The following is a 15,408-nucleotide window of genomic DNA, read 5'->3' as shown; positions in this document are numbered from 1 at the left end:
ATTCCACTGGCTGGCTGAAATTAAAAGTAGTTTACCAGTTGCTTCTGTTTTCAGTTTTAGTCTTCGCTTTTTTTTTGCCCTTTTTTTTTGTGTTGGCTAGTTGTCTTCTGCCATCTGTTTACATAACGACCAAAAAAATAAAAAACAACAGACAGAAATAGTTAACAATGCCAACTATCAAATATGGCAGTTCAGGCACGCACTCTACTTTTATCCAACATATAATATATCTACGGGCCGATGTGTGAATGATGTGCATGGGCAAGAGCAAGTGGCAACAAGTGGCCATTTCACGTTCATTGACATGGCTAATGGTTAGTGTAGAGTAGTCGACTGTTGCAGGGCAATAGCGGACAGACGGACAAACGGACAGATGGACAAACGGACAGACGGACGGGCACGTCTAAGCCAAGACAGTTTTCGCCGGCCCCGGCACGCGTTTGTTTTACCTGAAAGAGGACCAAGTTAGCCACGAATATGTTATTTAATGCATTGGCATGCACAAATTAAGACTTGTTATAATTGGGGGTTATATAACCAGAGCGGCGCTTATCTAATTTATACGCGTCGGCAAAGAAAGCGTCGCAATTAGACGAGTTTTTCTAGCCAGTTTATGTCAAATAATAGGCCCAAGATCGAGAGATTTTCGTGCGTGCTTCCATGTCGCCGTATTTGATGTTTTTTTCGGCTCTTTTTTCGGAAAAAATGGAAATGCTTAACGGGTGCTGGAGTTAACGAGATAGAAGGATAAATATGTGTAGTTAATTGTTTAAAATAAACAGTTTTAGGAAGTCACAAAAAGGAATTACTATAATAAATGTATAGATAAAATGTAGATTTATATTATAGGTTGAGAAAATGATATCTTTTTCCAGTTTAAGCCTAGGTTATTGTAGTCACTGGTGGTCAACCTCTTTGGCAGAACGTCGCATTCGGGTTTTGATGGCCGCAGCACACTTTCGCACATTAAAAGCGGCCAACAACACACCGGATTGCAGATTTTTTTATTTGCATATTTCAAGCCCAGCTGAAGAGCTTGGCTAACATTTCACTTTTGGAGCAGATTTTATGGATTTTCTTTTAGAGCCATGTTACGAGGCTGGCGATTTAAAAAAAAGCCAGTGTTAGAAAGTAAGAAAACCGTTTCAATACTGCAAAAGGGAACTAGTTCTGAGTTGAAAGCTTCTAAGCGCCATTATTAAACTGAAGAGTTATTGTTAAAATAAACAAGTGAAACTCTAAGGGCGTGTAAGAAGATCTAGAAATTCAAAATTTAATTTAAAGCCGGTAAACGATGTCTGCCAAAGTCTGCCTGATTCAAAACTCATGAAGAGAAAGCTTTTAAGTTCAGAAAGTTTAGAGAAAACAGCTGATCCGCCAAAACATGTTTTTATCTACGGAATTATCTGTCGCAAACAGCCCACTGCTCCGCCTTCCCTCGTCGAACCGGTAAACCAACCGGGTATACTTATAATTTGTAGAAGAGCCTGACGTTCAGCAGACTCGCGACTTCTTGGTATTTAGTGTTTTAATTCCAAAATCAAATCGGAATCGTCGCTGTGTGTGATTGGAAGTGGTTCGTGGTGTTCTTAAATTCGTAATCCGTCAATTCAAATAATTTCAAAAGGTAAGTGTAATAAAAGAAAAACAGTTTATTATCGCATACGTGCCTCGCGCCCCCCCATTTTTATCTTCACATTCAAATCGAATCTTTATTGCATTTATAACGCTGACTGGCAATTTATCTGAGCGAAAAATAGGCACAAAAAAATAAAATGGAGGCTTTTTAATTAAGTTCGAATATGCAAATGGCTAAACTGGAGCCCTGTTTATGCATTTGTTCACTTGTTTGAGTTTATGCATGACCCCTGGCCCCACCTACTTGGCTCATCCACACACCCATCTATTTGCCAGTCGCCGAACTTTCCCCACCGGTCTGTTTTTATATGCAATTTATCTGTCTGTGCCGCTGCGTTTGTTTTCTCGCACCGGTTTTTGTTTGTCTCCTCTCTCCTTTCTCTCTTTCTTTCTCCTGGTGGGGCGGCAGACACGTAACCCAGCTGAAATGCCCCATCCGATTCTCTTCCACCTGTGAACCGGGCCTCCAGGTGGTGTCCAAAGTTTAATCTCGACTTCATGTCGACAGTTTTAATTAAACCTATTCAAATACTATGTATTATATCTACAAATAGACTGTTCGAGAACATCTCCAGATAGACAGATATTAGCTCGTATGGCAGTGAAATTGTTTTATGACAGTGAAGCTTCTTTAGTTGGAAATTGTATGCAAATAAAAGTCAGATTTTGCCAAATACTTCTATATAAAAAAATTAAAATCCTTAAATTAATAGAAATTAGATCCTGAGATTCTTTATTTTAGTTTAGTTTTTGTATTAAAACTGGTTATATTTGTTCAATCTGAAGATTGACCTTTGATCTCAAAAAACCTTATATAATGCTCAACTTTTAACTTTTGTTTTTCGTGAATCCTTACTGTATTTAACACCGGCATGTTTATTTACCATGGCCAAATCTTATCAGCCACGTTAACAGAGGGAGGAGGGGATAGTTGTGAATATTTGTACCATGTTCGAAGTCTGCTATATGTGACAGAAGAAAACTATTGTGAAATTCGTTGGGTGAAAGCATAAATATTATTATTCCTATGTCAAGCACCGGCCCCCCTTTTTTTGGAGGCATGGTCTAAACTTGTGGCGTGATGTTAGATTGCGCCACCGTGGCAGTAGTTTTGTCCAATCCAGAAGAAATCTTTCTATAAAAGCGGGCCTAGCTCAATTTTCAGAGCTGAAAAGAAAATCTAAAAAAAGAATCAAGCTATTAAGACAGTTATACAATTGAGGGTCGTCTAGGGTAGATAAGGATGGTCAAGATTCAAAATTATCAGATTGGGCCTTCGTGACACTTGGCGCCAAAGTTTCAAATTTATCTTAGCTTAGCGTTGACATGTCGTTACCCATCACTGTTTTTATCAGCTGATGGAAAAACACAAGAATAAAACTCAGCAAATGCCACACGCCTTTTTTATAATTTATATTATCAGGCGGCCGTGAACTTTGAGTAATAATCGTCTGTACCCGAATAAGAGAATTATTTTAGCAAGCTGATTAGAAGAGCAACAGTTGTGTGTGCCACCCACAGGGAAGCTCTGCTGGTACCGGCGATAACGATAACTATTACAAGGTGATTCCGAGTGTTTTGTTATTTTTTTTACAATAGCATTATTAATTAAAACTAGAGTTTCAAATCTTGCCTTGTGCTCTGAGAGCAGCTTATCACAGTGTGCTAGCTAAATCTTATCAGTCCGGTTGTTAAGTATTCCCCGATTACGCCGATTGCGCAACAATTAAATGAGCAGAAAGCCTGAAAGTGCAGCCAGCGAGTAACGGCACCAGGGTCCGGTTATCAGTTACAAATAAGACGCGGGTGCCGCCGGAGATTGTGCCTTATCCGGAGAGCTCTCTACCACAGTTTCCAAGTGTCATTTGTTTATTTATATTGTGGTGACAAAGCTGAAATTTCGTCTCGTTTCCAGTCGGTTCATTCATAAACACAAGCCAATCCGAAACCCCAACCATGTTCGCAATCCTTCGCACCGCCTCTAGGATGACGTCGGTCCACCAGCAGCAGCCCCAGCTAATTCGGGCCATGTTTCGGGCGAATTTCGCCAGCAGTTCCGCGGTAGGTTCACCTTCTGCCTTCTTCTCTGCTATCCCACCGGCTGCCTATCATTTTCAGAAGCCCTCTCTTTGGATACGGGTGGATCGAAGTATTGGACAAAATCCATGACTGTTTTGTAATCCCTTATTACCGTTTGGAAGTCTAGAATCTAGATTTATTTCCTATTTCGAGCCACCCTATTCTGTGGGGTATCCGGGTCAAAGTTCACTTTGCTTTGACTGTCTATCACTTTGGAACTGCCATTCATAATCATATTCATATCGCCTGCGTCTAGGAACTGATCAGTCTGTCTAAAGGAAGCGTTAATCTGAAAAAGTGTACCATGGATAATGAACATACCGCTGTGAGCGAGGTGATTGCCCTAGACACGCCCACTCTGCCATCCATTGTTCCATTTGCTTCACGAAATATGTAGCTAATAAGATTTCAAATTTTTCCCATAAAATCGACATCAAGAACTCACTACCGGTCTGTTCTCACTCACAGATGGCCCAAAAGATTCGTGCCGGACCCGTGGTGGATGTGCTCGGTGACGAGATGACCCGCATCATCTGGGACTCGATCAAGAACAAGCTTATCCTGCCCTACTTGGACATTGAGCTGCACACCTACGATCTGGGTATTGAGTACCGTGATCAGACCGAGGATCAGGTCACCATCGACTGCGCCGAGGCCATCAAGAAGTACAATGTGGGCATCAAGTGCGCCACCATCACCCCCGACGAGAAGCGTGTGGAGGAGTTCGGTCTGAAGAAGATGTGGAAGTCTCCCAACGGTACCATCCGTAACATCCTTGGAGGCACCGTCTTCCGTGAGGCCATCATCTGCAAGAACGTACCCCGCCTTGTGACTGGCTGGCAGAAGCCCATCGTCATCGGTCGTCACGCCCACGCCGATCAGTACAAGGCTGTCGACTACGTGGTTCCCGGTCCCGGCAAGCTCACCCTCACCTGGAAGGGCAACGACGGCCAGGTCATCGAGGAGGTGATCAACGACTTCAAGGGCGCTGGTGTCGCTCTGGGCATGTTCAACACTGATGCCTCCATCGTGGACTTTGCCCACGCCTCCTTCAAATACGCCCTGGACCGCAAGCTGCCCCTCTATATGAGCACCAAGAACACCATCCTGAAGAAGTACGACGGTCGCTTCAAGGACATCTTCGAGGATCTGTACAACAAGCAGTACAAGAAGGAGTATGAGGCTGCCGGCATCTGGTACGAGCATCGTCTCATCGACGATATGGTGGCCTACGCCATGAAGTCCGAGGGTGGCTTCGTCTGGGCCTGCAAGAACTACGACGGAGATGTACAGTCTGATTCCGTGGCCCAGGGATACGGCTCCCTTGGCCTGATGACCTCCGTCCTGCTCTGCCCCGATGGCAAGACCGTCGAAGCCGAGGCTGCCCACGGAACCGTGACCCGTCACTTCCGCTTCTACCAGCAGGGCAAGGAGACCTCCACCAATCCCATTGCCTCCATCTTCGCCTGGACCCGTGGTCTCCTCCACCGCGCCAAGCTGGACGACAACGAGGCTCTGAAGCAGTTCGCCGAGACCCTGGAGCAGGTGTGCATTGACACCATCGAGAGCGGTGCCATGACCAAGGATCTGGCCATCTGCATCAAGGGTAGCCCCAACGCCGTGACTCGCAAGGACTACCAGGAGACGTTCGAGTTCATGGATACACTGGCCAAGAATCTGGAAGCGGCCCTGGCCAAGAACGCCGCCGCCGCCAAGTGACTATCCGACGAGCCAAAGGCCTCGCACCTCTAAGGAACCACTCAGCGAAGCCTAGTCCTCGTCGTTGTCGTTGTCAGACTTTTAATTTCCATTTTTTTTAAATGTAGATGTGCATGTCCTAGGCTAACTATTCGTGTCCTCGATGCATGTTTCTCTTCCATGTCCATTGTCTCTGCGAGACGCAATCCCCTGATTTCCCCTAAGAAAATTCAAATAAATGTATTTTTGTACCGGACTGCCGAGAGGTCTTTAACCCAGTCGTCGAGGGTGGGTGGGTCGGTTCCTACTGTGTGTTATGTGCCAGTGGTTGTCCACTTGTGCGGCTTCCACTAGGTCCAGCATTATTGGATTTATGGGCGATACGCCACAGTCTTGTCTCAGCGCTTGGCACTAGAACACGGATAATTTCCAACGGAAGAACAGGAAGGCACCCAGAGCGGAAAAGGATCCATGTTTGCCGCAGCCGTGGGCTATGGCTATCTGCTGGTCTACTTGGTCTGCCTGATCTGCTGGTCAGGCGATGCCTATCCGGCCAGCAACAGTTATAGGGATTTGGATATCTGCAATCACTGGGATGGCAGGAGGCACTTCCTGGAGCTGGGCTCCCCGGCCGGAGAGCTTCACGCCCGCAATGTGAGCAACACCGCCTACAGGGTAAGTTATCCAGACAGGATAAGATCGTTATAAAGAGACGAATCCTGAAGCAGAGCTCCCCGCTGGGCTTCAAAAACGATGCTGTGGCGGGTGATGTGTGGTACCAGTGCAGCCTGGAGCTGGTTACCTGCGCCGAGTGCGTCATCCGGGTCACTTTCACGTATGCCAACTTCTCCAAGAGCTGCGGCAACACGGGCGGCAAGTCCAGCATGTGTCCCTGCGAGCACATCCAGTTCTCGGAACCGCCCTATGACTCCACAATCTCCGGACAAGAGTTCTGCGGGGATGGAAAGGTCTTCCGCAGCAAAACCAGGACCCTGCAACTTAAGTTCTTCTACAGGGCCACCAATTCCCATGTCTTTTCGCTGCAATACTTCTCAGAACGTAAGTTTCTGATATCCATGTCATACTTTATTCAATCCTTCCTTTGGAACAGGTAACGTGCGGATAGTTAGTGGTTCTCCAAAGCAATCCATTGTGGGGAATGGAAACACAAAGCACCTGCCGCAGGTTATCTCCACTCCGTACTTTCCCATGCCATATCCCCGGGACTACGGTATCGAGCACATCCTCACCTGCGAAGCTGACAATTGCCAAGTGCGTCTGGACTTTACGGACTTCCAACTGGGTCTCGCCTCCACTCTGGAGATATTCGATTCCAATGGCCAGATGTTGGACTCATATACGGGAGAACACTTCCGGCCGCCCATCACAGTGAGCACCGGGAAGTCCTTGCTTCTTCAGTTCCGAGGAAATGCAGCCACCGGAGTGGGTTTCCGGGCAGAAGTGAGCTTCGTTTCATCCAAGCAGCTTAAGGATGAGCGGCTGGTACCCTATACGGGTGAGTTGGGGGATTACAAAGTAGGTGCTAATGGAGAGACATTTTAAATCGTTAATGTAAGGATAATGACACGTTGACAATTTCCGGATTAGCTGAGCACTTGAAGGTCTGCAGGCAATTGTCATATTGATTTTGGCAGGAGGATAAGTAGGAGGAGACGATGGAGGTAGGAAGAGGATGGAAGCGGGCATATCAATGTCAATGCTAAGCGTTGAAGTGGAAACTGGGTGACACTTTGGCTCGGTCCGATTTGGTAAGACAATCGATTTCTTGGATCACTGCCCAAAGGTTGCTAACGACACCACTCATATATGTACGGAAGGGGGATGGACTGATTATGCATTGTTGGGGCAGGTTTAAACCGTAGACAGACCTTGATACTTCTGGGGGTTGGAATCATGATGAAACAACGCGGTTTATTTTCTTACCATCCTCCTAGATTGTGGCGGAATGGTAACTGGACCTGGTGGTGCCATAACCATGATGAACATGATCGAAAATGCCACCGATGTACGGCTCTTCGACTGCATCTGGATCATCAAGCCGGGCAACAACTACATGATGATGAAGACCCACATTTCCCTGCGGGTGGAGGACTTCTATGGAATGGCAGCACGCTCGGAACTAACCATCCGCCAGGGCACCACCTCGGACGCCGTAGAAATCGAAAACGTAATGTGGCCCAACAATGGCCTCAGCAAGGAGAGCCACATAGCTCCCATCCTAACAGGATACTATATTCGGTTGAGGGGAGTGTTTGGGATGTCCTCCAAACTGGCCATCGTCTACAGCGTGTTCAACTATTTGAGTGAGTATCTTCCTAAGAAGGAAGTGTCATTTATTTATGATATTACTGCATAGATTGCTACATCGGCTCGGAGTTCCTGTGCGGGAACAACCACTGCATCTCCATCCGGCTGCACTGCGACGGCTTTGATCATTGCGGCGATGGCAGCGACGAGCCGGACACCTGCGAAGAGGATTGGGCCCACCTGCACCACGATCGTCGCTGGTACTCCCACAAGCCAAACTACTACTTCCCCAAGATGGACCAATATCCGGATCTTAAGACGGCAACGGGTATTTTCATCATAAGTACCTTGGGTATCTTCGGAGTGCTCTCCGGTTGGATGGTTATCCTTTATCGCATGGGGGTGAGGGCACGTCACCAGAGGGAGCTCCAGAGCCACCTGCAGACTATCAGCGAGCTGCTGGACCGACAGGACGAGGATCGGACGCCCGACGAACCACCCAGCTATGAAGCTCCGCCGGACTACGAGGAGGTTATTAAGGTGGGAATGCAGCAGGAGCTGCGGGAGCCTCGTCGCCAAAGACGTGGCCGTCGTCCGCCGCCCAGAGATCGCAGTTGTAGTCGCGCGGCCAGTAACTGCACCATGCAATCCGTATTGCCACTTCATCGTAGCTGCAGCCTGGAAAGGGATTCGGAACAGCCGAGTACGTCGGCAGCGGCGATGACCCACGCGGTGGCCTCCACCGACACCACAGAGGACGCGAAGCAGCAGAGTCAGGCGATGGCTCAGAGGATGCTCATGGCCACGGCTATATGTGGTAGGTAACGGGTTCCCGATAACCCAACTCCCCCATCCCGCCCTGCAGTCGCTAACTTACCCACAGAGTCCCATTTGCAGGCGCTGCAAGCTCGTCTCTCGCGGCAGCAAAGGAGCCAGGGATCCGCCACCAATCCGTGGGGGTTTCAACGGGCCCAGCACCGGTATCCGCTAGGGGTGAACTATCCCCAACCGCTCAGCCAGCAGCCACGACGCCCGGGAGCACGGCGGATGAGTCCACTCAGGGAGACGACGACTCCCTCAACATTTCACTCACTATAGGCCTGCCCTCCACCACGGTGGGGAGTCCCGTGACCACCACCCAGAATCCGAACATGAATCTAAACCTGGAGCAGATTGGCAGCAACTGCACAGAGCACACTTACCTGAAGCGATCCTGGTTGGTGGTCCAGCAGATGCCGCCTGGACGGTGTTACAGGGCGCAGCGTCTCCGTCACACTTTCTCCTCCCCGGAGGCATTCTCGGCCGATGAGCTTCACCTGCCCTATCCGGATTTCCTGAGCTACGGCACCAACCTTCCCCACGAACGGAGTAGCAGTAACTTTGGTTCGGAACTATCGCGGGATCCCTCCAGCTACAGCGTGGGGAAAAGAGCCCGCATGATCACCAGCGAAGCCAGTGGTTCGGATACCATAACCAATGATTCGGAGAACTCCAACAGAATCCTCCAAACTCACACGACAGAGCTGACGACTTCCAATCACAGCGAGAGCGATAGCGAGGCAGAGCAGCAGGTATCCTGCTTTGGAGCTCAACGACCAAAGAGACGCAACCATGGTCATGTGCGGAGCCGGTCCTTCAGCAACGCCAGGGCTGGGGGAAGTGCTGGGAGAAGGCGACTCATCCAACGTAGCTCATCTGCCGATCTTCTAATGAACTACGCCACCATGGCGGTGTCCACGCCACAGAAGAGAGCTGATGGAGCGCAGCGTTTGTTCTTCATTTGAAGGATTCGACGGAGAGGTGGATAATGGAACGATAGTATTACAGCCAGGTGTGATTCTGGGATCTGGTCACAGTTGTTAGGAACTGTTTATGATTTAAATATGATTATGTAACAAGCCGAATGGAAATAAAACTAAATATTTAGCATTTTATCGGATACTTTATTCATTTATAGCCATATAATGTGTAGCATTAGCCAGGTCATGTCAAATTGTGCGTCCAGGTCGAGTCACACACAGTCAACAACAATACGCTCTTAGCCTCAAATGATTCCAATCCCTTGAATCTCGACCGGGATAACAATTTGACCAGCCCTGGCGCCGGGTGCCTCAAAAGTGCAAAATAATACAAATCTAATACTCGCGTATATATATGGAAATCAAAATGCACTTGTTTGTATATATATATATATGATAGACGATTATTATAAATAATACCAAGGCGTAGTCAATGTAGTAGGTCTTCCTGCTATCCAGATTCACCTACCCCTGCATCTACTGCTGCAACTGTTGCTTGAGATTCTCGGCTAGCGACTTGCCCGTCTCCAGGGGCACCACTATATTCCGTAGACTGTCGATGCTGTTGCGCAGCTTGGTGGCCTGAAATTTGCTGGGCAGCTTCGGTGATCCGCCTACCGAGGCAAATGCAAAGGTCTTGTACTCCTGGGCAGCCGCATTAGTGGATCGTAAAGAATCGAATTAAGTATGGTATATACATGGGTTTTATTATTGCAACAGCATAATATCAAAAGTAATAAAAATAAAGGATAAACAAGAATTGGGGATCCAACAGATACTAAATAAAGATTCTTCAAGCGCATATGGGTGTGCTGAGTGATTGCTTGGGTCGTGGTGTATGGCGCATATAAATTAAACAATGATAAGAACGTCATCTGTGTATTTTCTCTGGGCTAGCCCAACTCTCAGCTAATATCAGAGATATACGCATATCTTAATAATAGAAATAATACACAATAAACTAGGCAAAGAAAACTGTGGAAATTCCAGTCATGATGGTTGCTCGAATGATTCATTGCTTCCTAAGTTACCTGATTGCCGCTGGGGGAACTGGCCTCGCTAACTGTCGTGGGAGCCTGACCCATGTACGATTGGAACGTAGGCGTGGGTGCACCACTGCCAGTGTCCCGATTCCCACCTCGCGTGGTTACTTTCTCCTGCAACGAATTCAAGGTCTTCGATAGCCAGGGCTGCCAGCTGTTGCGGTTGGTCTGCAGTTCGCTGAGCGTGGTGCTGAGCTGATGGTTCAGATCCTGGTTCTTGCACTCTGCCTCCACTTGGGCGAGTTTGGCCTGGGCTAGCTCTAGTTCCAATTCGCGGATACGCTGCGCTGCGGCGTTGAGTGGATCCAAAGGTCCCAGTGGTGGCTCGTTGGCATTCCGCATGGCGTCCGACTGCCGCTTACTGTTGCCGTCGCCCGACTTCACGTTGTCATTGACTCCGTCGATCTGCTGCAGGCAGTCCTGGCATTTAGAAACCGTGTTCTGGAATAGAAAGAAAGAAATTGTATCATCCAAGCTCATAATTATTTATGCTTACTCACCATCACCTTACTCAGCGTCTCGCTGAGAGTGTTCATGTCCTGCTCCTGGCGTTGAATGATTTGTTTGTATTCCTGTATGATGCCAGTGTGTTTTTTCTCCTTTTCGACAGCCCGCTCCTTGGCCGCTGTCAGCTGCTGGTTCAGCGTGTCGATCTCGCCCTGCAGCTTACGCCGCTCCTCGCCAAAGCGACTCTCGTAGATCTGCGCCTCCTTCTCCATGCGCTCCTTGTGCTGCTTCTTCAGCAGAAATTCCTCCTCGTACTGCTTCAGCTTCTTGATCTTCCGTTCACAGGCTTGTTTCATTACCTTACGAGCTTGACTCGAGTTGCGACACTTCTTGGGCAGCGTCACTCGGAAATACTTAAGAATGCCTTCAAAATCAAGCTGCCGCAGATCAGATTCGCAGATTGACAGCAGGGTCACGGCCACCTGGAATAGGACAGGTAACCCGTCCAGCAGGAATACATCCAGGACATGGAAAACGAAGCAGAGCGGGAAGCGAGCGGTGTACAAGGTGAGGAACCACTGCGAGGCGTACATGTGCGTCTCAATGCCGCAGGCCGTAAAGTGTTCGTGCAGCTTGGGCAGCTGGTCCTTGATCAGGCGCTCCAGCTGGTACAGACGCAAATAGAGAACCTCAAAACCAGCCTTGTACAGATCTCGCAGTCCATAATCATACATGAGAGCGACTAGGACACAGAAGGCATCCTCCTCGGGCATCTGAAAGGGAGGTTCAGCATGGAATTAATATAGTATTTCTTAAATAGTTTCTAAACCAAAGACCCACGTGTAGCAACAGGCTGGCTGCAATGAAGCTGAGACCTTGACAGTAACCGACTTCGCTATCGTGCACTGCATAGGCCTTGGACACCTTGAAGAGCGCATCTTGACCAGATCCTCCAGTCTCCTTGAAGCATTTGTGCGCCGGGAAAGTCCGATGGATGTCTCGCTGAATTACTGTCTCACATTTGGTTTCCTAAAAGAATATATTTCAAATAAATTAGTTAGCCTTGTAATCTTAATCAAAATTATATTTAATTTCCAGCTTACTTTGGTGATGAGGATCTTGTATTTGTCGTTCATCTCCATCTTGCCCTCAACATTGGCCAGCTTCTGCCAAATTTTTTCACGCAGCGCCTCCGGTACACCTAAACGGACCAAGGGAGCAAGATTCTTGGGCCTCTTTTCACCGTCCCATTCTCTTAGAATCGGGTCCCACTCGTCCAAAGTATCCTGGGAGCAATCCTTTGACACTTCGCCAGTGCCACTGAGCAGGGGCTCATCCCCATCGCTGCTGTAGTCCGTGGGACAGTCATCCTCAATGGAGGCTATGGACGAACTGCGCACGATGCGCGATAGGCTCATGCCCATTTTCACGAGCGAGCTTTGCTGACCGCCCTGCTGCTCTGTGATCTCCTCAGAGGGGTCGATACTGTTCACTTTCCAGTTAGACTCATCAATTCGCTTTAAATGCAAATAGAATCGCAGTGTCATCGGTCGCTTGGACATGAAATGATCCATGATGCGCATCTCACTGGCCGACTGAATGGTCACTGGGGTCTCAATGACGAATCGCACTGGCTCCTGGATGCGGCGCATCACGATGTCCACTGCAACAGTGAGGTTGGTCTTAGACGCTTCCAGATTCAACTGTTCGAACGCCTTCTCCTGAGCTTTCCACTCTGCTCGAATGACATAGGGATGGTTGGAATTCTGCTGGTTGCTATCTGATTCAGTGGAGCCACCAGGAGAAACATAGCCCATGCTGTGCATATCTATCAGATGCATGTCCTTCTGGACCACCAGCTTTCCTGGTGCTACTAAAACGCCAAAGCATCGTTCTATGAACAATGGTTGGAGTATGTTCGAGGGCGTCTGCTTGACCGTAATGCACACTTCCTTGTCCGTATTTGCACGGAGCTTGAAGCATCCCCTATCCCTAGGCACGGCAGCATATGAATTCTTGGCCACCTTCTCTCGTATTTCCAAGGAAACAATAAACTCATAACCGGCTGTGTTCAATGGATTTCCGCTTACATCGGAAGTTACTGAGTTGGCCATATCAACGGCGGAGTTGAGGCTACAGCTCATGCTGGGCGGATACGTTTGGAATGCTTTCTGGAAGCAGGCTGGCAAAAAATGGGAACATTCATCATTGGGGGTAACCGCGAATTACCATACAAAACTGACTCACCGCTGACTTGATTAACCGCCTCGGGAATATGGCAACGGAATACATGGCACTGGAACAGTGCATCTCCGTGCAACCACGTGAAGGCAAAGCAACCATTCTCCACTGTGTCCACGGGTCCACGATAGTACAATATGATGCTGGATATTTCGTAGGTGGCTATAATTGTATTACTCTCGGCGTCGTGCAGTCTGTTTGAAAAAAAATGTAATAATTTAGATAAAAACTAATACAAAATAAAAAGTGATTAATGTATTTACTCACACGACCAGACCATCAGAGCAGTTGGGAATGCTCACTGTAATTTTGAGACCAACCGATTTGGAGCCGCTATTGAGTTCGCTCATAATCCGATACACATCTGTCTCGGATTTGGGAGCATTGATATTTGCAGCGCCCAGATAGGTCACTCCCGAGAAGATCGTGCATCCCTGATCGATTTCTGAAACTGTTTAAGGGGTTTTAAAAATATTTTATGTATATATTATTGGGTTACTCCACAAACATCGATTAAAAAATAAAATTTAAAACAAGGTGTCAAGTGTTTTTAAGTAAATTCTTTTGTCAGGTTGTTTACCCACATATTTTTGGCGAAATTCTTTGCGTATTTCCTGATTTGTTTTATTTTAAAATTTGATCTCTTTAGTCACTAGACTAAAGTCACTTCCTAGACACTCAATGTGGTCCAAACTTACCCTCTTCATCGGTGGTGTCTCCTTTTTCTGGCTTCATGGCGTCCTGTTTCTCCTCCAAGCAAGCCGGACTCGCGTCTATGCAATCGTAGAACACGGAATGGCCAACTCTATTCGAGCTGGATGCATCGTCGATAGCTTCCTCGCTCTTGGGCGAGAACATGGTACACGGGAAACGCATCTCTGGATCGGCAGATCGACCCCCGGCACCCGTCAGTGGCAGGGTCAGGGACTTTTGCTGGTGACTAGGTAGGCGCTGCGAACTCTTTTCGCCTCCTAAAAAATATTTAAATTGACAATTACGCACTGAATTGAATGGAATTCAATTTATTGGATGTGCTGTGAGGCAGTTTGTTTGTCGATTGTTTCCATGACAGCGTAGCACTAGCACTACGGCTCTGGAAGATAAGATTGCAGCTGGCTGCCTGGGTAGCTAGCTGGCTTAGCAAACCGATGATATGCTACGCTTCCAATTTGGAGCGAGCGCTCACGATGTGTACACAGTTGGCGGAGGGCAGCGACTGAGCACTTATAGAGCTAACAATAACCTTCCCTACATTTCACTTCAAAACTTACCTACGACGCCGCCGCGTTCCAAATCCAAATCCCTCAAGGCATCCGTCATTTCGTGCTGGATATCGCTCAGATTGCGGTTGTGGGACATGTCCAGAGTGGGCGATCGGTCGCCCCCTGGCGAGGACAGAACCAGGGCGCTTAAAGAAGTGGGTGGCTTGCCACCAAGCAGCTCCTCGGTATTTTTCTTATCCTGGTTTAGTGACCTCTTTGTTTGGTCCGTGGGACTGGCCACATTGCTGTCGGTGACTATTTCGTATTCCCCGCTGGTAGTTATCGAGGATTCCGAGGACTTGGTGCTCAGATTATCATCCATTCTGAACGCTCAAGATTCCAAAGTTTCTCTTTGTGATGGATTTTTTCTTAGCTATGATTATATCCAGCCCTACGAATGGCGCATTGTTCGACAAATCAATTTCTGCCTCAAGGTTATTACTTGCTTTTTATAGATTTCTTTGGGGGTCTGTTTAATTTGTCCAATTTTCAGTGGAGTAGCATTGTTTGGATTTCTTTCAGTTCTCCGCCGTAAATCGATGACGAATCGGGTCTGTTTGGGTTTGGGTTTGGGATTGGGGGCGTTGATTGCGCCGCACACACACGCGCATGTATGTCACACAGCGCCCACTCTCAAGGGGCGGGGGCGTGGCGTGACGGTGGGGTCGACGGGGTCAACAGTTTGCTGCGGATTCCTATGGATTTTTCGTTAACCGCAGCTGATGTAATTGCTTAGCTATAGCACGGTCTTTGAATTATTACTTGATAACACTTTATATGCCTTATTCACACACTTTAGAGAGACTTTGTTTATATATAATGGGTATTAATGCAATTTTCGTGCAATTTCTACCTCTGTTTTGTTTACATATTTTTTTTGTTAGTGTTGGTTAACAGCATTTAGGTCATCGATAGGCATCAGCTGTTCACCGT

At 47.7% G+C, this 15,408-nt stretch overlaps 3 protein-coding genes across 10 annotated transcripts; 2 read left to right on the top strand and 1 right to left on the bottom strand.

The window, feature by feature from the left end:
- Window positions 1–1,449: 1,449 nt before the first annotated feature.
- On the top strand, window positions 1,450–5,671 carry LOC6492987 (isocitrate dehydrogenase [NADP] cytoplasmic). 7 transcript variants are annotated; one of them, XM_044714403.1, is made up of 4 exons: window positions 1,513–1,627; window positions 3,554–3,699; window positions 3,974–4,051; window positions 4,156–5,671. In XM_044714403.1, exons 2-4 carry the CDS (start codon window positions 3,595–3,597, stop codon window positions 5,434–5,436), a joined length of 1,464 nt encoding a protein of 487 aa, XP_044570338.1. In that variant the 5' UTR covers window positions 1,513–1,627; window positions 3,554–3,594; the 3' UTR covers window positions 5,437–5,671. The 7 variants fall into 7 exon arrangements, with proteins under 7 accessions (XP_014764163.1, XP_044570338.1, XP_044570340.1 ...); XM_044714404.1 differs by lacking the exon at window positions 1,513–1,627 and adding an exon at window positions 3,315–3,496 and having other exon boundaries at window positions 4,186–5,671; XM_014908679.3 differs by lacking the exon at window positions 1,513–1,627 and adding an exon at window positions 3,345–3,496.
- A 126-nt stretch (window positions 5,672–5,797) lies between these two features.
- On the top strand, window positions 5,798–9,617 carry LOC6492988. 2 transcript variants are annotated; one of them, XM_014908681.3, is made up of 6 exons: window positions 5,798–6,090; window positions 6,144–6,474; window positions 6,527–6,931; window positions 7,371–7,739; window positions 7,793–8,500; window positions 8,567–9,617. In XM_014908681.3, exons 1-6 carry the CDS (start codon window positions 5,887–5,889, stop codon window positions 8,779–8,781), a joined length of 2,232 nt encoding a protein of 743 aa, XP_014764167.1. In that variant the 5' UTR covers window positions 5,798–5,886; the 3' UTR covers window positions 8,782–9,617. The 2 variants fall into 2 exon arrangements, with proteins under 2 accessions (XP_014764167.1, XP_001956801.1); XM_001956765.4 differs by having other exon boundaries at window positions 5,799–6,090; window positions 8,581–9,617.
- LOC6507024 (rab GTPase-activating protein 1-like) lies at window positions 9,606–15,282 on the bottom strand. The gene is made up of 9 exons (XM_001956766.4): window positions 14,485–15,282; window positions 13,912–14,184; window positions 13,481–13,664; window positions 13,220–13,407; window positions 12,076–13,154; window positions 11,813–12,001; window positions 11,026–11,745; window positions 10,514–10,966; window positions 9,606–10,127 (listed from the first exon to the last, which is right to left on the bottom strand). Exons 1-9 carry the CDS (start codon window positions 14,795–14,797, stop codon window positions 9,960–9,962), a joined length of 3,567 nt encoding a protein of 1,188 aa, XP_001956802.1. The 5' UTR covers window positions 14,798–15,282; the 3' UTR covers window positions 9,606–9,959.
- Window positions 15,283–15,408: the final 126 nt, after the last annotated feature.

This window comes from Drosophila ananassae, chromosome 2R (assembly GCF_017639315.1).
Source record: "Drosophila ananassae strain 14024-0371.13 chromosome 2R, ASM1763931v2, whole genome shotgun sequence".
NCBI classification, from domain to species: domain Eukaryota; kingdom Metazoa; phylum Arthropoda; class Insecta; order Diptera; family Drosophilidae; genus Drosophila; species Drosophila ananassae.
The sequence above is the reverse complement of the archived record's forward strand: the minus strand, read 5'-3'. Positions and strand labels throughout refer to the sequence as shown.